Source organism: Pipistrellus kuhlii, unplaced genomic scaffold (genome assembly GCF_014108245.1).
Source record: "Pipistrellus kuhlii isolate mPipKuh1 unplaced genomic scaffold, mPipKuh1.p scaffold_m20_p_20, whole genome shotgun sequence".
NCBI lineage: Eukaryota > Metazoa > Chordata > Mammalia > Chiroptera > Vespertilionidae > Pipistrellus > Pipistrellus kuhlii.
In genome coordinates, this window is record NW_023425516.1 from 2060225 (window position 1) to 2087988 (window position 27764).

Below are 27764 nucleotides of genomic sequence, written 5' to 3' on the forward strand. Positions count from 1 at the left end.
TTCTCAGCTGCAGATGTCATCTTATTTCTAACACCATATGTTTACTCATGCTCTGGCGGTCATACAGTATGACTGCAGCCACCATTTTGAGCTCTTGTAATACTAAGGCATTTGGAGATTGCATGAGTTCTGCCTTTAGAAGATTCTGCCAAAGAACAAAATTCAAGAGTCCCTACTCAGTCTTCAGACATAAGACTGTTTGGAGTCCACCATGCTCAGATTTACGAGTGCAGGAAGCTACAGGCCTGAACTTACAAGTCATTCAACACACTCATAAGCCTTTCTGTGCAAAGCTAGTATTACTCCCTATGAAGTAAAGCTTGGTTCACACTGTTTAAAGTGACATGTATATTTAAATATTGGTATACTTAAAGGAACTGTCCTTGAAATGACAAAATAATCTCCATGATTCCCACTACTGATAGCAGAGATATGGGTAATACAAAATGATAGATGGTCCAGAAATAATTTATTCATGATTTTGGAGAGAATTTTAATGAACATATTTGATTTTGGGTGTTCAATATAATGGTTAATGCTAAACCTAGTAGTAAAGTTATGGCATTAAGAAATGAGTCACCAGCTTTCCTGTTGTGATCCTAACCTACTCCACGCTGGAAACAGCACATGCTCTTGTTGATTCTAACATTTCACTTAAGACTTCATTAGAACAGGAAAGTTGATTTACAAGGACCTCTTGACTAAGCACAAAAATAATTTAAATAGTGTGTGATGTCTGCATCACAAAACTTTAAATAAAAGAGGTGTTAGCAATTAAAGGGGATTTCACTGAGTAGTTAACCAAATGTTATAGGTCAAGCTTGTCCGATGGAACAGTATGAACAAAGAAGAGTACCGTGTGCTTTCCATAAAAGTGGTCATCTTACTTTCCACATAGATTAACATAGATTAACATATTCTTAACTGTTCTGATTCACTGCTTTCTTCTCTTTACCATTATGGGCTGAAAGACTAATGATTTTGTCCTTTTGAAAATATAGGTGGCTTATAATCGCAAATGAGTGACATTTGCAGAGTTACCTCCTGTATATAAAACCTGTCTACTTGGTCTTTTCCCCACCTCCTTTGTCCAAGCTACTATCATCTCTCATCTGGACCTTTGCACTAGCCTCCCATGTATACACTCTGGCCTTCTTTATTCTGTTTTCTACAAACAGCCAGTCATCTTTTTGAAATGCATAACATTATGATAACCTCCCACCACCGTATAAAATCCATTTCCCCTATCCTAAAGATCCTTAACTCAGCCTTTTAGACCTCTAACCTAACAGTCCCGTTTGTCTGTCCAGTCTCATCTTATGTAACACTCCACCACACTCTGGCCTTTCAGTTCCTTGATCATACACATACCATGTTTCAGTTAACCCACCCTAATAGTTTTGCATGTGCTATTTCCTCTACCCAGATTATTCTTTCCTTTCCTTTTGACTGATTAATGCCTATGATTTTTCAAATTTCAGCTCAGCTGTTACCACTGAGGTTCAATAGTTTCTATTAATCATTCTTGTAGAACCAAGAACTCACCTTCAATTATTTGTCCCAGTCATTTTTAGTTCATAGGGTTCTTTGTATAGATTTTATTCTAGACTGAAAAGCTCCATGATGCTACCATGTTCTTTTGTTCACCATTGTATCCTTATGCCTTGCACAGTGCCTATCACATGATGGGAACTCAGTAAATATGTATTTGATTGATGAGTGAACAAATAATTTCTGACAGTTGAGAAGTTGGAGACTTGGAAACTAACAAGTCTTCCTCTCACTTAATATTCAAAGTATGTATTTGCGAGAAGGGGGCAATATCAAGTCAGCCTGTGTTTACATTTTTATTTACTTTCCAAATAATTTAATCTACCATTGCAATAAACTATTATAATTTCTTTGGCTAATGATACTGGCATGGTTTTCCCCTTATTTTTTTTCTTGTGAAGGAGATGAATGAGGACCATAGCACACCCAAGAAAGAAAAGCAGGAGCGGATATCCAAGCATAAAGAAAACTTGCAGCACACACAGGCCGAAGAGGAAGCCCACCTTCTCACTCAGCAGAGACTGTACTACGACAAAAACTGTCGTTTCTTTAAGCGGAAAATAATGATCAAGCGGCACGAGGTGGAGCAGCAGAACATTCGGGAGGTATTTATGTTCCTAACTATTGTCATTTACTTATGGGACAGCAAGCCTTGTGAGGATCACAACTGTTTTTTCATTCCTATATCCTTGCTCTTTCTAGTCTTCAGCATAGGACCTTGACACAAAGTAGGTATACAAAGAGCCAGGGAATGAATTTATCACTGATAAGAGAAAGCCCATTTACAGAACAAGAAATCAACTTTTTCCAAATAAATGTTATAAAGTTTTATTGAACACTCATTATAAGCTTTATTATGCAGTGGAGGATCAAAAGAAGTAAAATAACTTGCTTTCAGCCTGCTTTTCAAAGACCTGTGTTTTTGGGACTCCACATCAAACACTTAAAAAATAAGATAATGTTCTACAATGAAGTTCACTCATTCAGTCATCCAGCACTTATGGAGTGCCTCCTCTGTGCCAAGCCAGGCTGAGACACCAGGGCTTCCGAGAAGCTGTCCTCCTTGCCTTCAAGTAGCCCTAAGACTCAGAAGTGAAACAGTCATGTAGCAGACTAATTACCATAGAACGTATTAGGTATAATAGTAATAGACATGTAAATGAAGTATCCTGGGCATATAGTCATGAAAGAGCTTGTAGGATTCAGTGATTGATGATATGCTTAGTGTCTGGGTGTAGGGACTGCAGCATCAGAACAAGAGTAGCTTGAAGCAAAATGTGGAGGGCCTTGTTTCTTAAGCCAAAGCATTTAGATTTTAGTCTGAAGGCAGTTGCATGCCACCAGAAGTTTGCAAGCAGAAGAGTTATGGTAAGTTTTCTTTATTTTGAAGAATGAGTGCATCAATGTGAGGGTAAGCTGGAGTTGACAAAAGTCAAGTACAATGAGCTCAGCTAGGATGCTCTTCTGTGGTCCTACCTGGAAAAAGCAATGGAGGTAGATAGAGGTTAGATTTTTTTTTAATTAGCATATATCTTCCCTAGCCCAATACTATAAGATTCATATGAGTTTGTGAAGATTAGATCTGAGTGACATTTCTGAAGCAGAACTAAAAATAATTCGGACCTAATGGTGTGAGAAGTTTAGAAGAGGGAGGAGTCAAAAATGACTTCAAACCTTCCACTCTGGGAAATTGGATGAATGGGATGTTCTCCAAAGACTGAGATGAGGAATAGAGAATGTGAATCAGTTGCAGATGCAAAGCTCAACAGGAAATCATTGTAACCTAGTTTAATCAAAGAGAAACCTCACAAATGAGCTAGCACATTGGTAAAAACAGCAAGTTTGCTAAAAACAAAAAAACAGTGTTTGCCTGCATGAGGGATAAAAGCACTTCAGGTACATTTAATGGGAATGGGAATTGGTGTAACTTTTGGGAGAGCAATAGTATTCAAATGGCAAGGAAAAGGGCAGTGCCAACTCAGACTTATTGACCACAATTACGAGCCAGGCCCAGGCTCTTTATCTGTGTCCTCTCATCTTATTGGAAGAGGGAGAAACTGATGAACATTTTTTCAATATATTTTATTGATTTCTTACAGAGAGGAAGGGAGAGGGATAGAGAGCTAGAAACATCAATGAGAGAGAAACATCAACCAGCTGCCTCCCGCACACACCCTACTGGAAATGTGTCCGCAACCACTGCACATACTCTTGACTGGAATCAAACTTGGGACCCCCAAGTCCACAGACTGATGCTCTATCTACTGAGCCAAACCGGTTTCGGCTGAACATTTTTGAGCCAGGCAGTGATATGGCTAAAATTTTACTATGGTGAGATCAGCCCAGTTTGATTAGAGCATGAGTTCTTGGGAGAGGGGGGGGGTGGTAAGAAGGGAGTGAAAATGGTTCTGTAGGGGAGGGGTCTTAGATATTACAACAATTTGAGGCCCTCTGAAGGGTCACAGTACATAAACAGATACACTGTATATCTATGGCACATGTGTCAAACACAAGGCCAGCGGGCCAAATCCGTCCCGCCAGGCCTTGCAATGTGGCCCGCACCACGCTGTCATCACTGCACTCCGCTGCGTTTCCATCACAATGACAGTTTATGACTATTCAGTAAACCATTCGGCCCTCGATTTAGGCTGGATTTTAGATTTTGGCCCCTTCTCTGATTGAGTTCGACACCCCTAATCTATGGTATTAACGTTTTAGGGGTAGAGATTGTCAGGGAAGGGGAAATCTAAAAAGGCTCTGATGGGGACAGAATGGGGGGAAAGGGTTGAGAAATACTGAATTAGAGAAAAGAAAAGAGATCTGGTGGTAGGAAATAGGCTATAGACAAAGATGGTGGGGTAACTATCAAAAGAGAGGTGGGCCCTGGCTGGTTTAGCTCAGTGGATAGAGCATCAGCCTGCAGACTGAAGGGTCCAGGGTTCGATTCCAGTCAAGGGCACATGCCTGAGTTGTGGGCTCAATCCCCAATAGGGGACCTGCAGGAGGCAGCTGATCAATGATTCCCTTTCATAATTGATGTTCTCACTCTCTCACCCTCTCCCTCTCTGAAATCAATAAAAAAAAATTTTTTTAAGAGAGTGGGGTGGGTTTGAAACATATTTGGAAGTATAAAATAAGCAGGACTTGGCATACATTAAGATATGAAAGAAAATATGAAGGTAGAATCAGAGTTATTTATAAGGAAATGCAGATTTGGATGGAAAGAGAGTTTAGAAAGATGTTGGTAAGAAACTGATTAACGCAGTACTAGGCATGCTGAGTTTGTTGGAAGGCAAAAAAGTCCAAATTAAAAAATCCAATAGCCAGTTGAAAATAACATGTTTGGGATTCTTTTCATCTGGCAATTATTAGTTATTCTAATAGCACATATTTGGAAGAAATCTGAGGCTAAGGGGACAGTTATTACCAATAAAAGACATAGAAGACAGTTATTCTTACAAAATGATAGAAACTATATTCAGGACTTCATTACTATCAAGTTCTAAACAACTGTGTGAAGAATAGCCCTATAAGAGTATTTTTCTTAAGAATTTAGATTTTCTTTTGTTTAGTCTTATTCCAGGGCCTTCTTCATGAAAAATATTCAGTTTTTCTTTCTGTGCTCAAACTAATCAAACAACACTGAAAAAATACAAAACAGAAAAATACAAAGTTGAGTAATGAAAGTTCTTGATATTCCCATCCTTTCCAATCTCTACCCTGAGACAATCACCATTAATTTGCACACATATTTCCAGGTTTTTTTTCTGTGCATATATAGACATACATAAAGCTTACATACCATATGGAACTCTCACATATTATATAGAACTTTACAAAAATAAGGTTACATTAGTATCAGAGGTATATTTGATTTGAAAGCAATAGAAACAAACCAGATGATTTAGCATGGGAAGGAATTCATTGGAGGATAACAGGATAGAAGACAGAGCTGAAAATCACACTGGAAAAGAGGAAAGAATCAAGCTGGAAAAGCAACATTCATGATCCAGAGAGCGAATGCCAATGGACATTGCTCAAAGCACCGCCTTTTGAATGTATCTCCTCCAACCATGTTTAATTTTTGTTTCATTGTTGCTTCCAATTCAGATTTCTAGGAGAGAGAAGTTGATTGGGTAATGTGCTTACTCTTTTAATCCTTGATTCCACAATGGGTGGAATAGCATTTTGGGAAAAGGGGAGACTTAAAAGAAGGTGAAAGGATACTGAACATACCAAAGAAACCCCAGATGTCCACTATACTGTTTAGTAACTTTTTTTTTTTTCATTTACTATGGTACAATCTAGGACTTGCAGCTCTGCCTCATTCTTTTCAACCATTAGTATGGCTATGAAATTATTTAATGAAGTACTTCTCAGTAGTATTTTGAAGTTTTACAGTATTATTTACAATACTCCAGAGAACATCTTTGTACAGAGATCTTTTTACACATATGCAAGTATTTTGTACAATACATTCTTATAAGTGAAGTTTTCAGGTCAGAGTATACACATGTAAATTTTTAAATAGATATTGCCAAATTGCCCTCAAAAAGGGCACTCCCACCAACAAAGAGTACCTGTTTTCTGTATCTTTGCCAAAAGTGAGCATTAGCAATCCTTTTAATTATTAAAAACACTAGAGGCCTGGTGTACGAAATTCATGCACGGGGGTTAGGGGGAATGAGTCCCTCAATCGAGCCTGCACCCTCTCCAATCTGGGATCCCTCTCACAATCCAGGACTGCTGGCTCCCAACTGCTTGCCTGCCTGCCTTCCTGATTGCTAACCATTTCTGCCTGCCAGCCTGATCACCCCCTAACCACTCCCATGCCAGCCTGATTAATGTCTAACTGCTCCCCTGCCAGCATGTTTGCCCCCAACTTCACTCCTCTGCCAGCCTGGTCACCCCTAACTGCCCTCCCCTGCAGGGTTGATCACCTCCAACTGCCTTCCCTTGCAGACCTGGTCCCTCTCAATTGCCCTCCCTTGCAGGCCTGGTGCCTCCCAACTGCTCTCCCCTGCTAACCATCTTGTGGTGGCCATCTTGTGTCCACATGGGGGCAGGATCTTTGACCACATGGGGGCAGCCATCTTGTGTATTGGAGTGATGGTTAGTCTGCATATTACTCTTTTATTAGGTAGGATTTTTAAAAGATCAACATAGACTAGGTTGAGCCTCTTCCATTATTATCACTGCACACAGATGCCCACTGTTTTCTAACCAGTTATGAAACTATGAACTGAAACTAAGAAAGCATTAAATGTCTTAGGCTGACAGCATCTCCACTTAATTTTTTTTTAAATATATTTTTATTGATTTCAGAGATGAAAGAGAATCATTGATTGGCTGCCTCCTGCACTTTCCCTACTGGGGATAGTGCCCTTGACCAGAATTAAACCAAAGACCCTTCAGTCTGCAGGCCAATGCTCTATCCATTGAGCCGAACCAGATATGGTTCTATTAAAATTTTTCAATTCTAGTTCTTACTCAACCTCAGTGGGTATGAGGACAACTGCTTTTAAAGGAGTCAATAGCACTTTCCACTGAAATTTTAAAAAAATAGAATGATTGGGCCACAGTTATGAAGGGTTAATTAGGGAACACACCCTGGACCCACGTCTTACACAGGAGGTAGATTCACATAAAGTTTGGTGATGTACTTAGGGGCCATGGTATATGAAAATACATGTTTCAATACTAAGCTTAAACTCAACTTGGCGAGATGCTTAAAGTAGGTGATGTTTCCCATTTCACACTTCTTCTAGGGTGGGGGTGTCGAACTCAATCAGAGAAGGGGCCAAAATCTAAAATCCAGCCTAAATCGCGGGCCGAATGGTTTACTGAACAGTCATAAACTGTCATTGTGATGGAAACGCAGCGGAGTGCAGTGATGACGGCGTGGTGCGGGCCACATTGCAAGGCCTGGCGGGACGGATTTGGCCCGCGGGCCTTGTGTTTGACACATGTGTTCTAGGGCATATACATGGAGTACACTGGTGGGCAGAATCACCTGTTCATGACAATTGTTTTTGTATTTTTTCTTACTTAGTTGAATTTGTATAAGCTACAGGTGTGCACATGGCATGGCTCTACTTTATGTCATTTGTACGATGAAGCAACCATTGTAGTTGTCTAGCTCAGTGTTTCCCAACCTTCTCTCATGATGAGAATCACCTGGTGGAGTTGTTAAAACACAGATTCCTGAATCCCAACTAAGAAGTGCTAAACTAGAATTTTTGAGAACATATAGGTAAAATTGCATACCTAACTTAGTGCTCTGTATATAAAATCTGTCTTAGAGCACTAGTTAAGTATACAATTTTACCTATATGTTCCCAAAAATTCTAGTTTAGCACTTCTTAGTTGGGATTCAGGAATCTGTGTTTTAACAACTCCACCAGGTGATTCTCATCATGAGAGAAGGTTGGGAAACACTGGTCTAGCTAGCATAGAGGAATTCTCCCAAATATAGTACCACAGATTGATAAAGCATAAAACAGAAAAATATAAGCCTTCACTGGGACATCTTTTAATGGAAAATGTCAAAAATCTAAAAACCTGACTTTTAGCCTCAGTTCTGCTTTATAGAAGTTATATGATCTTATGTTAGTCTCTCAATTCCCAAATTCCTTTCTATCATGTATAAGAGGGGTAAAGCCTTATAATGTTAACAACTCATAGGGCTGCAATTAGGATTAAAATACATGTAGTCATTTTTAGAACTTGAAAGCACATTTCACATTATTATGTAGGCACAGCACTGGATAATGTTTCCCCCCATGTTTTGCAATATTATAGACAGTTTACCATCTTATATCTCAGCAACTCAGATGCATGAATTAAAGGTAAAGGGAACAACCTATTATAAAAGAAAAGCTACTTCAGTATCATGTTTATTTCACTTTCTAGTAGTTTATAAAAACTAGTTTTAAGACATTAACTTCTGAATAGAGAAAAATAATAATGACATGTTTATGTATTCTGAAGCATTTTCTTAAGTTCTTTCATCTTCACAAGAATGGCAGTTGGTGGTGGAAAAGTTATCCTTACTTTATACCTATGGAAAATAAAACATGGATTAAGAGACTTGCCTAGAGCTGTCCATGAATCATTGGAAGAGCTGAAAGTGACTTACACCCTGTCTCAAGCTTTAGTATATGTCAGAATTAGCTGGGTAAGACAAATAGCTTGTAACCCAGGTACTTCTGATGAACAACATCCTGTAGCATTCCATTAAACATAAGAAGAAGCATTTGATTTCTTCTGAAAGTATGGTTTGCTTTGATCTTTAATCCCGCCCCCCAGAGGCTTCAGAGCTCTGGGCAGCTCAGATGCAGTTTGGACTTCTCAGTTTGGTAAAGTGTGGAATATATAAGTGCCCAGTATTGGGAGACCTGGTACTCAAAGGTTCAACATGACATAGTGACTTAGGAACAGGATATTTACCCATTTCAAGGACTTTCCTTGGCTTCTCTTGGTCAATGGACTGGAATAGCTTTAGTCTCTGAAAAGGGCTCACTGTTCTTTAGTGCCACCTAGGGGCCAGTTAGTGGTTTTTTAAAAGATGACATTTGATGGCCCAGGCAAAGAGGAAAAATAAAAGAAGGAAAAGTAAAAGCAGGAGGAGATACAGGGAGATGCACTGGGATATTATGTTATATTCCTTAAAACAAATGTTAATTGCACTTCTGGTATTTCCCCACTAGAAAATAACCTCCACAAGGGGGTGTGCTTGTTCACTGCTCTTTCCCTGGTGCCTACAACAGTGCCTGACGCATAGGGTAACTTGTATAATACATTAATGACTGATTAGTGGCTTTGCTCCAGTAATAGAGGCTATACTGTGTAGAGGACTTCTCTTCAGGATAGAAGGCCCAGGTAGCAAGATAGTCTCATCCACACAAATATGCAAATGTTACTGATAATTATATGTAATAAATAACTTGCATTTTCTTCCATAGTGGATCCCATTAGAGAAGAGAGCCAACCTATCATTCTAACTTAAAGCCCCGCTCAAAATCTTTCCCCTTGGCCTTTTTAAGTAGTAGTAATATTATACTTTTCGGAAATCTCACAGCATAAGGTTTTTACCTGTTTTATAGCACTTAGCACTTCCAGCCTTGCTCTGTCTTTTTTTTTTTTTTTAATTTATACATAAACTTATTTCCCTTTATGAATTAAGATTCTTGGTTTACATGTTACTAAAATTTACTTGAGCTAGCTTAAGCCAAAAGCAGGGAATTTACTATGGAAATATAGGAATGTCTCCTAAAACCCAATAGCAATAGTACAGCTGTACCTACAGGAGTGCTTAGAACCAGTCAGGAACTTGGGCATCAATATATTCCCTGTACTTCTTTCTTTTTTATTTTTGCTCTGAAGCTCAGCTTTCTCTAATCACTCAGCCTTCATAGCAGCAGATGGCTACCACATATGTAGTTTTTATATGCCCCTCCATTCTAGCTATACGTAAAGATTCACTGTTTATGAATCTCAATTTCAAATTCCTAGTAGAGAAAACAAATGGATTCATTTAGCTGTGAGCTGAACATATACTTTCATACCTGTCTAATGCAGTTCCTAAGTTGAGGGCAGTGTGGCTTAGTAAACATTTTTATGCACCCAGTGCACATGGTTTAGATTTTTGATATAGTGCTATTCAGGAAATATTCTTGAACTGGTGAATGAAAAAATTTCACCGAACTTATTCCTCCTTTTTTTCTAGTTTCCTTTCTTTCCCCCACTTCAACAGAAGAGAGAGACATGAGTAGAAGTGGTAAGAACAGAATGATTAGAACTAGAAATGATCAGACTATAATGTATGAGATAAAAGGAGAAAGATCTCTGCTTTTCCTCAGCATGCAGTGAACACTGAGATTGAAAAAAAAAAAAATAGATAATTGACCTACTTCTGATACATACCAGGGAAAAAAAGGTATTTTCCCATAAGAACACTGCAGACATTATCAATTTACTTATGTGAGTCTCAGCTCTGAGTGCCTATTAGAATCACCTGGGGAACCCTTAAAACTGTTGATGTCATGGTCCCACCCCAGACAATTATCTGAATTTCAGGTTGTGGGATTCAATCATCTTATGTTTTAAAAGCTTCCTCATGTAATTTTAATGGGCAGTCAGGATTCAGAACCACTGTTTTAACTGAAGAAACGTGTATTTAGACCTGTGCATGTCACACCATCTAATTAAGGGTCACAACAGCCCTGTGAGGTAAGAAGGGCTTGGATAGAATTATTCCCATTTTACAGGTAGAGTAATTGTGATGGCTGGGAAGTTGCTCATCTTGTAAAAATGGTGGCCCCGCATACAGAACCTAAATCTCCAGGGATTGTTAATCTAATCTCATTAGGTTTTGCCGCCAAACCCTAGTAGGTTTAATTATGAGAGTTCGTAGTGCTGTTCCTTGCCCTCCCTCATTCAGTTGTGAGTTCCATCCAGTCTGTCTCCATTCATCTCTCTCCCTTTATCTTTTGTTCCTGAACGCAGGAACTGAATAAAAAGCGGACCCAGAAGGAAATGGAGCACGCCATGCTGATCCGGCATGATGAGTCCACCCGAGAGCTAGAGTACCGGCAGCTGCACACGTTACAGAAGCTACGCATGGATCTGATCCGTCTACAGCACCAGACTGAACTGGAAAACCAGCTGGAGTACAATAAGAGACGGGAAAGGGAACTGCACAGAAAGCATGTCATGGAACTCCGGCAACAGCCAAAAAATTTAAAGGTAAGAGGAAATGGAAGAATCTCCCTGTCTGTGCTCCAGAACACAGTGGGCCTGGATTAGTGGCTCCTACCCCTGGATGATGACAGTCAGAACCACCTGGGCGGCATTTCAAAATTACAAATTTCTGGACGCTGCATCTACTGAATGAGACTCTCCAGATGTGAAGCACAAGATTCTGTACAGAACAAACTCCTGAAGAGATGTTGCTGGGCAGGCTGGTTTGGAAACCTCTCTACAAGATGATCTTTCCCTTTTTGTTTATATCCGTTACGTAATTTCTCCGACTGCCTCCTGACCTGCCCTTTGAAAAAAATGTAATGTGTGGACCAACAGCAACCCATGATTCTAAAACCAGGAAATAAGAAAGCTACCTGACAGGTGTAGGGCAGATAAGTTTCATCTGTCAGACCAGTCATATGATTGGTAACAGCACTACCAATAGAAAAGGACTGTATTGAAAAAGATGCTAAAGCACACCAAGCTTTTAGGAAAGAGTGACATCTGCCATATTTGGGGGATCAGCAGTGAATCTAGATGTGTCTGCAACGGAGAGATGCAGTTCCTCTGTCCCTAACTGCCTCCAGATCATTGTGGCTGAGTGATAAATGGGCTCTATAGACTAGACCAGTGGCCGGCAAACTGCTGCTCCCAAGCCACATGTGGTTCTTTGGCCCCTTGAGTGTGGCTCTTCCACAAAATACCACGTGTGGGCGGGCACGATACAGTGCAATTGAAACTTTGTGGCCCATGCTCGAAGTTGGTTTTCGGCTCTCAAAAGAAATTTCAATCGTTGTACTGTTGATATTTGGCTCTGCTGACTAATGAGTTTGCCAACCACTGGACTGGACTATTGCTCTATGTCAAGGGAGACACTGTCAGTTTTGACACAGATTTGAACCACTCGATAACTCTAGCCATGCTCCTCTCTAGCCAAATCCTAGCCAGTGATCCCTGTAATCACAGCTCCTCCAGGGGTTCAAGAAATACTCATGTGATTGTGAGACAAACTGATGGAATGCCTTTGGACTTATAATACACCCCACCTTCTCCTAGCCAAAATGCATATTTGATATTGCTACACACAGTATAACCTCTTAAGAGGAGGCAGGGGTAATACTAAAATCACTTTTCCTTTTTATTTATGCTGAATTTAGTGTAATTGTCAAGGAAACACAGAACAGTGAAAGCTGGCTTATACATTGTCATCTTTTTTTCTTACTTGGAAATGAGGAGGGGACAACAAAAAATGGGGGAAAACAAGTAATAGAGGACACTAAAGATTTTGATTAGGAAACCATTAACATAATAAACTTTTAACAAACTGAGCTGTTTAGTATGCTACAATCAGCTTAGAATTGTAATTCCCTTATAACAATTCATATTTTCATCCATTCATAAATTAAAAATTATTTCTATTTATCCTATATAATAAAAGCCTAATATGCTAAGTGTCTAGTCGACCTGTTGGCCGTTCAACTAATCAAAATATAATATGCTAATGATATGCTAAGGTCACTCAACCGCTTGCTATGACATACACTGACCATCAGGGGGCAGAATCTCCAACTAGTAGGTTAGTTTTATGCTTGGATCTGGCCAATCAGGACTGAGTGAGATGGGCTGGACACACCCTGAAGCCCTCCCACGGTCATCCCTGGCCTCTTATCATACACTGATGGGGTCCCTTGGCCTGGTAAGCACCCTCTTGCAATTTAGGACCTCTGAGGGGATGTTGGAGAGCCAGTTTCAGCCCAATCCCACAGGCCAGGCCAAGAGACCCTAGTTAGTGCATGAATTTGTAAACCAGCTTCTAGTTTAATATAAAACCAAAAGTATTGATAGAGTTAACTCTTGCTGTGTCATATGTATTATTTGTTATTGTGGTGTGGGTCACTGTACAAAAAGACAGATGGTCCCAGCACCTGTATTTTATCATTACAATGGAAGACTTCCTGTATTTACTGATGTGTCTTTATTTTCTTTTTGTCACTTTATCACACAGGCCATGGAAATGCAAATTAAAAAACAGTTTCAGGACACTTGCAAAGTACAGACCAAACAGTATAAAGCACTCAAGAATCACCAGTTGGAAGTTACTCCAAAGAATGAGCACAAAACAATCTTAAAGACATTGAAAGATGAGCAGACAAGAAAACTTGCCATTTTGGCAGAGCAGTATGAACAGAGTATAAATGAAATGATGGCCTCTCAAGCGGTAAGTGGTTAGGTTTGGTGCCATGGCTTCAAGAGTTTTGGGAATCAAGAAAACTCAAGATCCAGCCTTTTGCTCTCAAGATGATTCTTGCACAAATTTAGGATATTGGTGTTTTTCTGCCCAGAGCACTGAGGAAATGACAACGCTGAATAATCCCAAGCCGATTCGGATACTTGCTGGAGTGTGTCGTATAAGATGGAACTCAAGGAATACCAAGCTAAATCAGATCTGTGGCACATAGGGACTCTGAGGGCAAAATGTGATAGATACTACATATAATATCATGTTTTCATTCGTCAAAAATTGCTCAACCATTGTCAGGCATAAATGAGTAAGATGCACAGACACATTCATTCAATAAACTTTTACTAGCATCTGTGTTCAGCACCCTGCTGGGCTCAGAGAGCGGTGAGCTAGAGAGAAAACATGAAATAAAAATAAAGCATAATAAATGCTTTGAAGTGGGAGATGGGGGGGGGAGGGGAGACTGCGGAGGGTAAGTACGAGCAACTAATCTAGTCTAGGGAAAGTTTTTCATCAAGAGCCACGAAGACTGAAGAACTTACTGCAGTAAACAGGTTCTGTGGAAGGGGGCCTACATAAGCAAAGGTCCAAAGGTTGTAAAGTGTGCATTTGGGGGCTGAAAGAACTTTGGTGTGAGCCCAAAGTTTGAGGAGGAGGATTGTGGGAGCCTAAAATAGAGAGGTCATAAACACGTTGGTAAGCCAGAGATGGGAGCTTGCCTGGTAATTCTGTGGAGTTTTCACAAGGAGATGAGTCTTAAAGAAGAATAGTTTTCCAAACAGACAAGAGAAAAAGTTATTACTAGCAGAGGATACTGTATATGCAAAGATTCAAAATCCCAACAGAGGATGGCACATGTGAGGAACTATCAGTAGTAGATAGGGCAGGAGTTTAAAGGGAAGCAGGTCGGATCCTCAAAAGCCATTGTAGAAGCAATGGAGAGCCCCTGAAGCCCATTTTAAGAAGGAAAGCGAAGGGTCAAATTTGTGTGATAAATACTGGCGGTAATATGTTACATATAGGCAAAGAGACCTGTTAGGAAGCTATTGTAATAGTCCAGGGGGGAAGGGAATAAAGACCTGAACTAAGAGACAACATGCTAATGGCAAAGGGGAGGAAGGAGGAGGGTTTGAGTAATATTTAGGAGATAGAAATATTTAGGAGATCGAAGTTAGTTATCGTTGAAAGATAGGTTTGATAACAGTGGGATAGGTCATCATTTTACCAAGATAAATAGAAGAAGGGCAAGTTTAGGTGCCTGGTAGATAATTGGCTGAGTTGTGGACATGTTATCTGAGCTATGTCGGTATCCAAGTAGAGTGGCACAGAGAAGGAAGTCTAGAGTTCAAGAGAGTGTCAGGATAAAAGACAAGAAGTTAGGCATCATTAACATATGGTGGCAGTTGTAGCTTTAGGGAAACCTGAGATCCAGGTACAGGAGATAGTATTAGAGAGGAAGGAGACCAAGGACAGAGTTGTGGATACCAACATGTGAGGGCTGAGTAGAAGTAGAACGAAGAAGATGAATAATCAGCAATGTGGGAGGGGAACCAGAGAGAGCATATCGCAGAAGCCAGAACAAGCATTTCTAGTGGATTTTAGATGTTGCAGAAAGACCACTTGGACCTAGCAGTGGATTTGTCCATTGATTGTCACAATCAGTGGAGTGGTGGGAATGGAAGGCGAGTTAGTACATTGAAAAAGTGATTAGACGAGCCCTAGCCAGTTTGATTCAGTGGATAGAGTGTCAACCTGCTGGATCCTGGGTTCGATTCCAGTCAATGGCACATGCCCAGGTTGTGGGCTCGATCCCCACTAGGGGGCGTGCAGGAGGTAGTCAATCAATGATTCTCCCTCACATTGATGTTTTTCTCTCTCCCTCTCTCTACCTCTCTGAAATCAATAGAAATACATTTTTTTAAAATCTATTTTATTGATTTTTTAGAGAGTAAAGGAGAGGGATAGAGAGCTAGAAACATTGATAACAGAGAAACATTGATCAGCTGCCTCCTGCACACCCCCCACTGGGGATGTGCCCGCAACCCAGGTGCATGCCCTTGACCAGAATCAAACCTGGGACCCCTCATTCCGCAGACCAACGTTCTATCCACTGAGCCAAACCGGTTTCGGCTAGAAATACATTTTTTTAAGTTATTATATGAGAGAGAAACTGTGAGAATGCTTTTCCCAGATCTTTATAAGTGGAGGAAAGGAGAAAGAAACTGTAGCTAGAACACACAGTTAAAAGAATGACTTCTGTTTATTGGGAAAGGCTTAATAAACATGTCCTTAGGCTGAGGGTAGGTATTAAAGATGACTCCAAGTCTCTAGTTTGAACAAAATGGTAGATGGTACTACCATTTACCTATATGGTTAAAAAATAATAAAAGGGAAGTGGAGCAGATTGGGATAGGGGGAAGGGAAATATGATTAGTATTTGTCATGTTGAGCTTGATGGCCTGGGAAACATCCAAGTGAAGATGTTTCTAGGTGATAAGCTAGCGTGGACCTCAGAAGAGAAGTCTGAAATAGAGGTACAGCTGTGGGAGCTATTTGCTTGTAGATGATAATTGGAGTCTTTGGAATAGATGAGATTCCTTAGGAAGCAAGATTAGTGAAAGAAGAGTGTCCACAACAAAGCCCTGAGAAGCACCCATATTTAATGGTCTAGTAAGGTAGGTGTGCCAGGAAAAGGAGAGGAGAGAGGGAAAAAGTAAGCAGGTGTGTGGTATCAGAAGATAAGAGAAAGATTTCAGGGGGAAAGGGGCAATCTATAATATCAAACGCTGCTTGGAAGAGCCTTCATTAGTGACCTTGATATGAGCAAATAAGGAGAGGAATAGGATCAGAATGAGGAGTGCAAGATCGGTGTACAGAGAGGCTGAGGGAAGGAGAGGGGAAGGGAGTTGATAGGGACATAAAGGTTGAGAGGATTTTTATCTAGTTCATCTTTGTACTCTCAGCATCTGCATCAATGCCTGGCATACAACAAGTGCTCACTAAACGCTTGTTATAGAAGGTGGGAGATAATGTGTCAGCAATGTAGGTTCAAGATTGCCCTTGGATAAAAGGAAACAGCCTTTTCTCTGCAGCAGCAAGGAGAGAAAAACATAGATGATCATTACAGCAGTCCTTTACTGATTGCTTACCATGTGCCAGGCATTGTTTTAAGTATTTTCTAAGTGTTTGTTCATTTTTGTGAAACTCCTTTGAAGTCATTACTGTTTTAACCCTGGTTACCTATAAGGAAACTAAGATTTATTTAAATAGAGCCACTTGCTTAGGGCAAGAGTTGGCAAACTTTCTCTATAAAGGGGCAGATAGTAAATATTTTAGGCACATGTGGAGCACAGGATCTCTGTCACAACTGCTCAACTCTGTTATTGTAGTACAAAAGTAGCCATGGACAATACAAACTAAATGGGCATGTCTGTGTTTCAACAAAACTTTATTTACAAAAACTGGCAGCAATCCAGGTTTAGCCCTTGAGGTGTAGTATGCCAACTCCTGACTTTGGGTCACATGACTAATTGGAGCAGGAGCTAAGATTTGAACGTATTTTCAGGTGAGCTTATAAGCCTGTGCGCTTGGCCACTACTATGTTATGCTGCCTCTATCACATCCTTTTCTTCAGTTTAACTCACTTTACAAAACAGACATGATATTTACCTCTACTTTTACTTATAAAACGTTGTGATGGATTTGGTATCAATAGCAAATACTGGAATATACTCTGATTTCTAGACTGGTATTTTTGTAGAGTCAGAGCTGGTACAGAATAACATAGTTACTGACATTAATAATAGAATGCCAGAAGTAAGAAGAGCTGGTGATGTTTCTTCAGTGGTCTCCAGTGCCCACAGGAGAAGCCTTCCCCACATGACCAGGGCTTATAGCAATTAACACAGATGAGGAGAAATGAACAGACTTTCATTCCCTTTATTGGTAAGGGCCTCCCATGTCAGGAGGGAATTGATAACAATCTCATTGGGTCAGTAAACCCTTTGGCATTTATCGGTAAGGCTGTACCTGCTGCAGATAGACTTCTTTTGTCTAGTATTTCTTCTGCCTTTGTTTCTTACTAGGAAAATGAGAGAGATCCTCTTTAGGGTTTCAGTGAAAGCTGGTTAAAATGAATTATTGGAAAGCACCTTGGAAATATGGTTGCATTATTTATTTTGTATTCATTTGCTATATAGTATATGTCTCCAAAAGCACTTAAGAAGGCGCTATGCAAATAATTTTCTAAAACTATTCTAATATTTCAAAGAGTCATTTCTCAATCAACATATTGAGATATATTGGTAATTGTCTTGTGCATCTTTGTATCTCAACATTGTACAGATATAGAAGGAAGCATAAGGTGAATGATAACTATCTTGGCAAAGTGGTCTATATGTCTGGATATGTGCTGATAAACTCAGTAGAAATGTCTAATTCAAGGGTTCTAATCTCAGAGTTCCCAGCCGAACTGAGGGCTTGCCAAATCTAGACAAAACCAAGCCTGAGACAGGAGGGTCATCATCCCTAAACATACTTCTGCTCGTGGCCCAAACCTTCAGCTATGCTCACCAAAGGTTGTCATTTCTGCTGGCTGGCTGGGCCCGTTCCCCACACAGGATCAGTATCATCGTGCATAACAAACACAAAGTTTAGGTGGAACAGGGAAGCGAGAGAAATGATCAGGCTGGTTTATGCTCTGGCTTTACTGCTTCAAACCAGAATGTGCCCCTTAAGATGATCAAGACTACCTGCTGTGGGGAAGAGATTTTGAGCCATTTGAGGTTTAGGTTGGCTGGCCATACATAGCCAACCACAAGGACCAACATTACTTGCTAGGAGCATAACGACTCTATGTTGTATTCCTCAAGTGGACTCATTGTATTTTTTTAGACCTAAGGTTATATAAATGTATTATGATTTTAGGATAAAGATATCTAAATACGGAAATGGTTAGTGAAAACCAAAATAACAATAACTATTAATAGTTGGTATATACATCCAGGACTATGCCTTAAGATTTTATATGGATTCTTTCATTTAATCTTCATACCAATCTTAGGCACTTGTTGTTTAGAACTTATTTTCCTGAGATGAAAAAAAAAAAAGAGAGAGAGAGATTGGGAGAGATTACATAACTTGCCAAGGTGACACACCTAAGTGAATGGTGGAGCTCCAGTTTAGGCTTAGGTGTCTGCCTCTAAGATCCCAAGTTTAATCACTGGAGTATGTAGAATTTCTAACTCCTGCTGGGGTGTGTATGTGAGTGTGTGTGTGTGTGTGTGTGTGTGTGTGTGTGTAAGACTGTTTTAAGAAGTGTGTAGCCCATTGGGCTGAGTGTACTATTTTTGATTCCTAACTTTGGATGTACCCAGGGCATCTCTTTTTTTCTGAGAGGACCTGTTACAATCCGAACACCGAAACATCTTCCCGTAGTCACTACATGCTGTAAGCGAGGCGTGAATTACAGTGTATGTCTTCTGTGCCCGCAGTTACGGCTAGATGAGGCTCAAGAAGCAGAATGCCAGGCCTTGAGGCTACAGCTCCAGCAGGAAATGGAGCTGCTCAATGCCTATCAGAGCAAAATCAAGATGCAAACAGAGGCACAACATGAACGTGAGCTCCAGAAGCTAGAGCAGAGGGTGTCTCTGCGCAGAGCACATCTTGAGCAGAAGGTATGAGAGTGTTCCTGTGGGGCCTGTGCAGCTGGGTGGAGGATGGGGCACAGCCTAGGAAGCTGCCATTCGCTGAGCCCTGCCTGTGTAATGGGGGATTAGAGTAGACACTGTTCACTTACTACCTGCTTCTACATCCCAGTACCTGAGAAATAGGCATAATCTCCATTCTACAGGATACTAAGGCTCAGCAAGGTTAGGTTACTTGCATAAATCTGATCCCAGATCATAAGCTCTTTCTATTACTCTACTAGGAAATCCCCCACCTTCCCAGCCAGAGGAATACAGGTTACTGGGTAGTTGATATGACATGTAAAAAGCGCTGCGAGCTGATAGCATGGCTGCTAAATGGCATGAGGAAGCCAAGTGCAGATTTGGCTTTCCTTTTTAGCTATTTCTAAATGAAAAGAAATCACCAGCAAGGCTCTTTTTAAAAATCTAAATGAAGAGAGGCTGATATTACCATGCATAATAAATGTTATCTGAATTAAAATATTCATTGCTTTAAATATGAAGTGGAAAAAGTTTCATAAAACATCTCCAAGCTGTTGTTGACCATTTATTTGCTGAACCAGTTATTTGTACTTCAGTACTTCCCTGAGACCAACATGAAGACTACCGGTACCATGCCAGCTCCTTTCTAGAACTAAATTGCTGATGACCCAGGGGGCATTTGGCTCTCTGTGGGATAGCAGCACAGTCTAATTGTGCTTGAGTGTCTTTTACCTTCTCCTGAGTTTTCTCCCGCTGAGACAGGACACTGACCTCCATCAGCCCAGCTGCTTAGCTTGCTAGAATGGTAGAGCCACAGCCCCAGGTGGCCCCAAGCATTTTTATTCTTGTGAGTAAGTTTTAGATGTAATGGATCAGATACAAGACATATACCACAGGACCCTCCCGCCTGCCCCCATATAGTGTACTCTGAGTTCCTGTGGGTCCGTGGGTCCTATGTGTGGGTGTATGGGCATGTGTGCATGTGGGAGATCCTTTCTATTAACAATCTGCTCATTGTGCTTATTTCAGATTGAGGAAGAGCTGGCTGCCCTTCAGAAGGAACGCAGCGAGAGAATAAAGTATCTATTGGAAAGGCAAGAGCGAGAGATTGAAACTTTTGACATGGAGAGCCTCAGAATGGGATTTGGGAATTTGGTTACATTAGATTTTCCTAAGGAGGACTATAGATGAGATTAAATTTTTTTGCCATTTACAAAAAATAAATAAAAATAAAACAGAAAAAAATTCAGACCCTGCAAAACCACATTCCCCATTTTAACGGGCGTTGCTCTCACTCTCTCTCTCTCTCTCTTACTCTTCCTGACATCGTGTCGGACTAGTGCCTGTTTATTCTTACTCCACAGGGGCCCTTCCTCCCCCCGTGTCAACTTCCAGTGCTGGCCAAAGCCTGGCCTTCTCTTCTACTCACAGTACACGTCACAGTATTGATGTGATTTAAAATGTTTCAGTGAAAACTTTGGAGACAGTTTTTAAAAAACCAATAAACCAACAACAAACGTGGATGTATATTGCTCTAAGCAATCACTCATTACCACCAATCTGTGAAAGTAAAGCAAAAAAAAATAATAATAATAATAAATGCCAAGGGGGAGAGAGACACAATATCCGCAGCCTTACACCTTAACTAGCTGCTGCATTATTTTATTTTATTTTATTTTTTTGGTATTTATTCATCAGGAATTAAAAAAAAAAACAAAGTTTTATTAAAGATTGAAAATTTGATACATTTTACAGAAACTAATTGTGATGTACATATCAGTGGTGACATATTATTACTTTTTTGGGGATGGGGGGTGGGGGGTGGGGTGAAGAGATCTTGTGATTTTTAAGAACCTGCTGGCAAGAGTTTAACTTGTCTTCAGCATATTCTGATTGTATCATAATCATTTTCTGCTGTTGCAGAGGATGTGAATACACTTAAGGAGCTCACAGAATCCCAGTAGCACAAATTGGGCTTTGGCAAATCGTGTATTTTGTGTATAGAAGGAATTTAAGGAGAGGTATTACTTATTTTCATATTGTATTTTAACTGTTTCTCTGATCAAATTTTTTTACTTCCTCCTCCTATTCCTCCCCACCTCCCTCCTTTTTCCAATTCAGTATTTGGAGTTCAACACTGTCTCTCAATCAGATCATCTTGATCTTTTTCTTTATTTCCCTCCCCCTCCCGAAGTCCCATATCTTGGTCATAAATATTGCATTATTCACACTTTCAAACTGTGTATTTTCTTACAATAAAAAATGATGAAAAAAAAAAGGCTTTACTTCTTTTGCATGCACTTTAAAAAACAAACAAACATTTTTCAGGTTCCAAGGAAGAGCATGATAACTGTCAGAGCTTTTAATTATATTTGTAAATAAAAGTGTTCATCACATCGCCTTGCTGTGTTATTGTAGCAGGAAGTTTCCCTTCTAGGTTTACCAGTTCACCATTGAGATGGAGAGCCACCCTCCACAAATCGTTCTCCGTAGCCCCGGTTACTCCGAGAAGAGCCATTCAAGATCCTCAGATAAAGCTGTGCCTTCCAAGCTCTACGAGACTGGAAATAGTGTTGCGCTATTTAAAGAGTTCAATGACACCTTTTTATCTTTAAGAATGGAAAAAGGCACATGTGTACATATGTGTGTGCGCGTGCACACTTGCACGCACACACACACACACACACACACACACCAATGTGCCAGTCGTGCATAGAAGTACAGATTGCTAAGGAGAGAAATTGGGCACCCTTAAAGAAAGGCATGCTATGAAGAGAACATCATAGCCAGATATTTGAAATCCCACTGATACAGACCCCCACCTCTCATATTCTGCTTTTAGAATAACTGGAGGCCCAATGCATGAAATTCATGCAAGGGGCTCCGTCCCCCGCTGTGACGGCAGCTGACTCTGCTTTGGCTCCTGCTGCCATGGCTTTGACTGGAAGTTTGTCCGGTTTAATTAGCATATTATGCTTTTATTATTATAGATTTTATTTGCACATCAATGAAGTAGTAAAATATATAAGTCTTATAGGATATGGCTTTTGAGTTAAGACAATCTCAGTAAGGTCTCATATTCTTAAGAGAAACATGTAAATTGACTGTACCTCCATTATGCTCCCTAACCAATCAAAAGTGAGTATGCAAATTAACCTGACAAAGCTGGTGGGTTAATTTGCATACACTGGTGCCAAGCAGCTCCGGTCCTGGGAACATCCTCGGAACCCCGGCTGCTCCTAGCCTGTAGGCACACATGTAGGCCCTGCGTGCCTGGGGTCTCAGAATACCCCCTGCCACTCCAGGCCTACGGGCACCAGCACCCACAACATGGGGCTGGCTGCCAGCCTTAGGGGCTGCCAGCCTCAAGGGCTTGTGGACCTGACCGTGGCAGGGGTCCTCTAAACATGAGCTGCAGAGGAAATACCTTTTCTTTGTTAAATATATTAATTGATTTTTTATAGAGAAGAGGGGAGAGGGATAGAAACATTGATGAAAAACATCAATCAGCTTCCTCCTGCACACTCCCCACTGGGGATGTGCCCCCAACCAAGGTACATACCCTTAATAGGAATCAAACCTGGGACTCTTTAGTCTGCAGGCCAACACTCTATCCACTGAGCCAAACCAGTTGGAGTGTAAACACTTTTTCTTACCACTCATTGGCTATGCTCCCTGTACGCCGCCACTTGCAGTGTTCTTGGTAACTTGGGTTATAAGAATCCAAGAAGGTGATCTAGAGTTTTTCCACCTCACTCATGGAGGAAAAAACAAAGGTCCGCTGCTGGAGGGATTAAGAAATGTCATATCCTGAGCATTGGCCTGTGGACTGGGGGGGGGGGGGTCCCAGGTTTGATTCCAGTCAAGGGCATGTACCTTGGTTGCGGGCACATCCCCAGTAGAGGGTGTGCAGGAGGTGGCTGGTTGATGATTCTCTCTCATCGATGTTTCTAACTCTCTATCCCTCTATCTTCCTCTCTGTAAAAAAATCAATAAAATATATTTAAAAAAAAAAAAAGAAGAAGAAGAAGAAGAAAGAAATGTCATATCCTGCCCTCACCAGTTTGGTTCAGTGGATAGAGCCTTGGCCTGCTGACCACAGGGTCCTGGTTCTATTCTGACCAAGGGCATGGCTCATTCAGGAGGCAACCAATTAAAGAGTCCCTCTCACATAGATGTTTCTCTCTGTCTCTCCCTCTCTCTTCCACACTCTAAAAATCAATGGAAACATATCCTCAGGTGAGTATTTTTTTTAAAAAGAAAGAAATGTCATATCCTATGAAAGACATATCTTGAAAATGCCTAAAGAAAGTTGTCATTTTTTCATGGTGAAGGGACTGGAGTCTGTGTTGATGAAAGCACCTTGGCGCCTGCGGTGGCTGGTAGTGGCTGCAGCAGCAGGGTGATGGTGCTGGTGCCTTCCCCGATCAGCTCATTTGCCTCCTGCATCAGTAGGACATCCCCTGAGGGCTTCAAGTCTGTGAAAGGGGGCAGGCTGGGCTGAGGGACCTTCTCCCCCCCCCCCCCCCCCCCAGTGCACAGATTTCATGCACTGGGCCCTAGTGTTCACTATAATAAACTAAAAACATACAAAATATGTATCCAACCATAAATTCATTACTAGTCATCACCTGGTTTCCTAAGCAGCTTAGTTCATTGAAATGTCTATGTTAGGTGCACAGAAAATAATAAAGGGAAGACTGGAAAGAAGACTCATAATGACCCATGAAAAATAGATAACCTGTATTTCCTGCTTATGTTTACCATGTGGTTGGGACACTAAGCATTTTACAGCATACATGGTGGTGGTAGAGACTGAATGGAGACCTGTCTGATTTCAGAACACACCCTCCTAAGCACAGGTCATCTTATCAGAATATTAAGTCTTTAACATGGCAGAAAAGCTTCATGAAGTCTATTTCATCCATTAGTCTCCATAGTGAAAAATGTCTAGCTAGCTTGTGTAAAGGCCTTATGTCTATGAGATGACAGGTCTTGATCTTTATAAAATTTCCCTCTTTACAAGTTTGTCAGTGATGTGTTCCAAGGTAGAGTTACCAGAAGGAAGACCAGAAGGAAGAAATCCCTGCTCTCAACACATGGGACACACTAGGTCAAACTCGAGTGCCTTCACGAGGAGGCAGTGAGAATAGACAAGAACCAGAATGGCAGCAAGAGAACAGGTATGAAAGCATTGCTGTGATGGCAACAGAGAGCCTGTGTCCTAGAATTTCAGCATACACTGAACTCCCTTGAGTTAAAAAAAAAAATAATAATTATTGCAGGTTCATTGTACGTATTAGTAAGGGCTGCTTACCTTTGATTTGCAATGATTCATTCAATGATATTTACTTGAGTACCTTCTATGTCAGGTGCCAGGCCAAATGTATCTCAAACAGGTAAAGATCCTTCCCCTAATTGAGCTTACAGTGGGGGTGGGAGGAAACTGAAAACACAATAATTATAATAAACGATCTGACATGGTAATAAGTGCTATAACTAAAGGAAAAAGTAGGGAAGGGGGATTAGAACTGCTATGATCAGAATACACTCATTCAAGAAGTCTTTATTGAGCACCTACTGTGTGCCTGGGAGTGCAGCAGTAAAGACAGATGGGATCACTCTGCTGGAGCTCGTGGTTTAAATCTCTACGGAAACAAGTAAATCAGCAGTAGACTAAGTTAGCAGTGGAGTAAGATGAGGCATGACAATACAAGGACTGGGTGCTACCAAGATTGTGAAGGAGCTGCAACAATTAATCACAGAGGGTATCAGAGAATGCTTACCAGTGAGGTCTAATGAACTGAGTCAGTGTATTTCTTGAATTTATCATCCTCTGCAATTATTTGTTTATATAGTGATTAAAAAAGAGTATTCCTGGGCAACTGAAAGCATGCCCCTGTAAAAACTCCATATACCCTCTGGTTCTAATTTAGTAATATGTTTTGCCATAGAAATGACAAGATATAAAAAAAAAATCACATTTTTATTGTTCCAGTTTAGCAAAGCAGTGTAGATGCTTCCTGCTAATTACAATTAAAAACTAGATAAACTGAAGACACTGAAGAATAAAAGCATGTGGGTTGTGGAAAAGCAAATAAAACCATTCTCAAATGAAGAAAAATTGAGAATTGCCAACAGACAATCTTTAAGAAATGCTAACGCAATTCTTCATACTGAAGGGAAATGATAACAAAAGAAAACTTGAATCTCTAGGAATGAAGACCAAGCAATGGAAAATACCTAGATACATGTAAAAATACCTAGGTAAATGTTAAAAAAAGAATGTATTTTTACATGTATCTAGGTATTTGACTCCCTCATATTCTTTCAACTATTTTGAAATACATATATATTGCCAAGCTTCTAAATTTTACATGAAGTGACACAATTTTTATTCTAAGCAGACTGAAAAATTAGTAACGTATATTGTAACTCCAATTACCAAAAAAGAAAAGCCAAAGAGGTAATAGCCCAAATTCAATAGATAAATTCCAATATTCAAATAATCCTAGGGAAGGGAGAACAGAGATATCAAGAAAAAGAGGGACAAGCAAAACAGAATAAAGTGGTAGAGCTAAATCTCACCATAGCAATAATACATTAAACATGAAGTCTCTAGATAGTCCAATTAAAAGGCAGAGATTGGTTCCCCTTGCCTTCATAAAGGGTCCAGTTTCATAGAAAACATTAAATTTAAAATTACACCTACATATTTTTAAGTTACAATTGTAATGTTGCCTCAGCATAGTACAAGAGAACCTGGCCTAGTCAGGGAAGGATTCCGGAAGTCAGTTAAGAGGCACTGAGAAAGTGAAAGGAATGTTGTCCAAGAAAGTGGGTGGTAGGGGGCAGAATCACAGGCAGCATTTGTAAAGGACCAAACTGGAAGTAGCTTGGCATGTTCAAGGAACTGAGAGGAAGTCAGCAAGTTTGGAGTTTAATGAGAAGATGAGTGGCAGGAAGCTCGAGAGGCTAATGGGGGTGAAATCATCTCTCTTAATGTTTTATGTAATTATTGCTATGGTGAGACAGGTCATGTTGAGGACCTAGTCTGTATCCCAAAGCAACTGAAAACAGAAGCGTTTTAAGTAGACAATATAGGAACAGAAGTCCCTTGTTCCCCGATGAAGAAGAGGATTTAGGCCATGTTCTGTGAATGTTTAAGTCTTAGAGAGCTATCAATCCGTGTTTCTCTGGTCTCACCTATTAATCACAGGGTTTAATGAGGACCTTCTAGCTTATTCCGTTTACATATGTTCTGCCATGAAGTCAGAATGATGGGCAGTTCCCATGTTCCAAAGTTGTGTTAGAAATGCTAGGGTCTGGAGGGCTGCTAAAACTGCACTGTGATACAGAGGGAAGCAGCAGCCTTGGAGAAAGTGACTGTTTGCAGACTTTGTTTCTGTCAGTCAGGTCAAGTTAATCATTTACATGTTTCCGTTCACTGCATCTCAACAGAAAATCATTGTTCCCCAACAACCCTGAGGTAAATATGGCAGAATGGCTCTCCCTCTACCACCCACTTTTCACATGAGGCAGCTGAACCGCAGAGAGGATTTGTAAGCGGGCATGGTGGTTATGAACTGGGCTTTGATGCCAGATCTGGGTTCAGAACCTGGAGCACCTGCTTCCTAGTGAGGTGCCTTGGGCAAGGTGACTTCCACTTCCAATTTAATAGGTAAAACATGTTACTAACATATCTTTTCATGCATATCATTCTTTTTATGTGAACTTCTCGTGCACATACTTCACCTCGTTTTGGTTGTGTTGTTAACCTTTTTCAGAATCATTTGAGTCTGTGTTTTAGACAAGGGAACAGATTACTGTAATTCCTCATAACTAAGCAAGTACTGTGGTTGGGAAGATTAAAATCTCAAAGAAAACAGTTCAGATGAACAGTAAATCATTTTAAATGTACATAAATATTAAATTGTCAAGTGTTTAAAGTGTGAGAAAGCTGGTAATGGTATGGAAAAAGTTACTTGCCTATACCATTAATAGGAATTTAATCAGTATGAGAGTTTTGAAGAGTGGTTTGTCAGTATCAGCACTGAAAATGTATATAGTCTTTGAAATATTTCAATACTAAGAATTTTTCCACTATATTACTTGAAAAGTACTTTATATACATAAAGGTTTGTTGAAGCAGTTTATAATAGCAAATAACCAGAAATAATTTAATCACAGCAGGAATTGGAGCAGTTTATCATAAAACATCTCTAAAATAGAGTATTTATTCAAAATGACATGAATTATGCTGACCTATTTACTGAATATAAACTGCATGAAAGTACATTAGTTGGGGAAAGACAGAGCAAAACTATGTATACCTGTTTGTATAGCAAGACTCTAATTTAAGGATAAATATGTAAATACTAGAAGCCCAGTGCACAAAATTCATGCACGTGTCCCTCAGCCCAGCCTGCACCGGCTCCAATCTGGGATCCCTCAACTGATGTCTGACTGCCTGTTTAGGCCCGATCCAGGTAGTCGGACATCCCTCTCACAATCCAGGACTGCTGGCTCCCAACTGCTTGCCTGCCTGCCTTCCTGAC

At 40.3% G+C, this 27764-nt stretch overlaps 1 protein-coding gene and 1 long non-coding RNA gene across 7 annotated transcripts in view; one reads left to right on the plus strand and one right to left on the minus strand.

Moving 5' to 3' along the window:
- Nucleotides 1-21602, plus strand: part of TAOK3 (TAO kinase 3) — a 140991-nt gene extending 119389 nt beyond the window's left edge. For 5 of the 6 annotated variants that reach the window (XM_036449572.2, XM_036449575.2, XM_036449574.2 and 2 more), the window contains 6 exons: nucleotides 1953-2156; nucleotides 11059-11298; nucleotides 13301-13513; nucleotides 19030-19212; nucleotides 20236-20300; nucleotides 21328-21602. In XM_036449572.2, the coding sequence (XP_036305465.1) occupies nucleotides 1953-2156; nucleotides 11059-11298; nucleotides 13301-13513; nucleotides 19030-19212; nucleotides 20236-20300; nucleotides 21328-21472 (1050 nt within the window). In that variant the 3' untranslated portion in view covers nucleotides 21473-21602. Of the gene's footprint in view, nucleotides 1-1952; nucleotides 2157-11058; nucleotides 11299-13300; nucleotides 13514-19029; nucleotides 19213-20235 lie in introns of all 6 variants that reach the window. The other variant, XM_036449573.2, reaches the window with a different exon arrangement.
- LOC118725606 lies at nucleotides 2364-8844 on the minus strand. Its single transcript, XR_004990053.1, has 2 exons — nucleotides 8362-8844; nucleotides 2364-3027 (listed from the first exon to the last, which is right to left on the minus strand). It is a non-coding gene; the product is annotated as an uncharacterized LOC118725606 (long non-coding RNA).
- Nucleotides 21603-27764: the final 6162 nt, after the last annotated feature.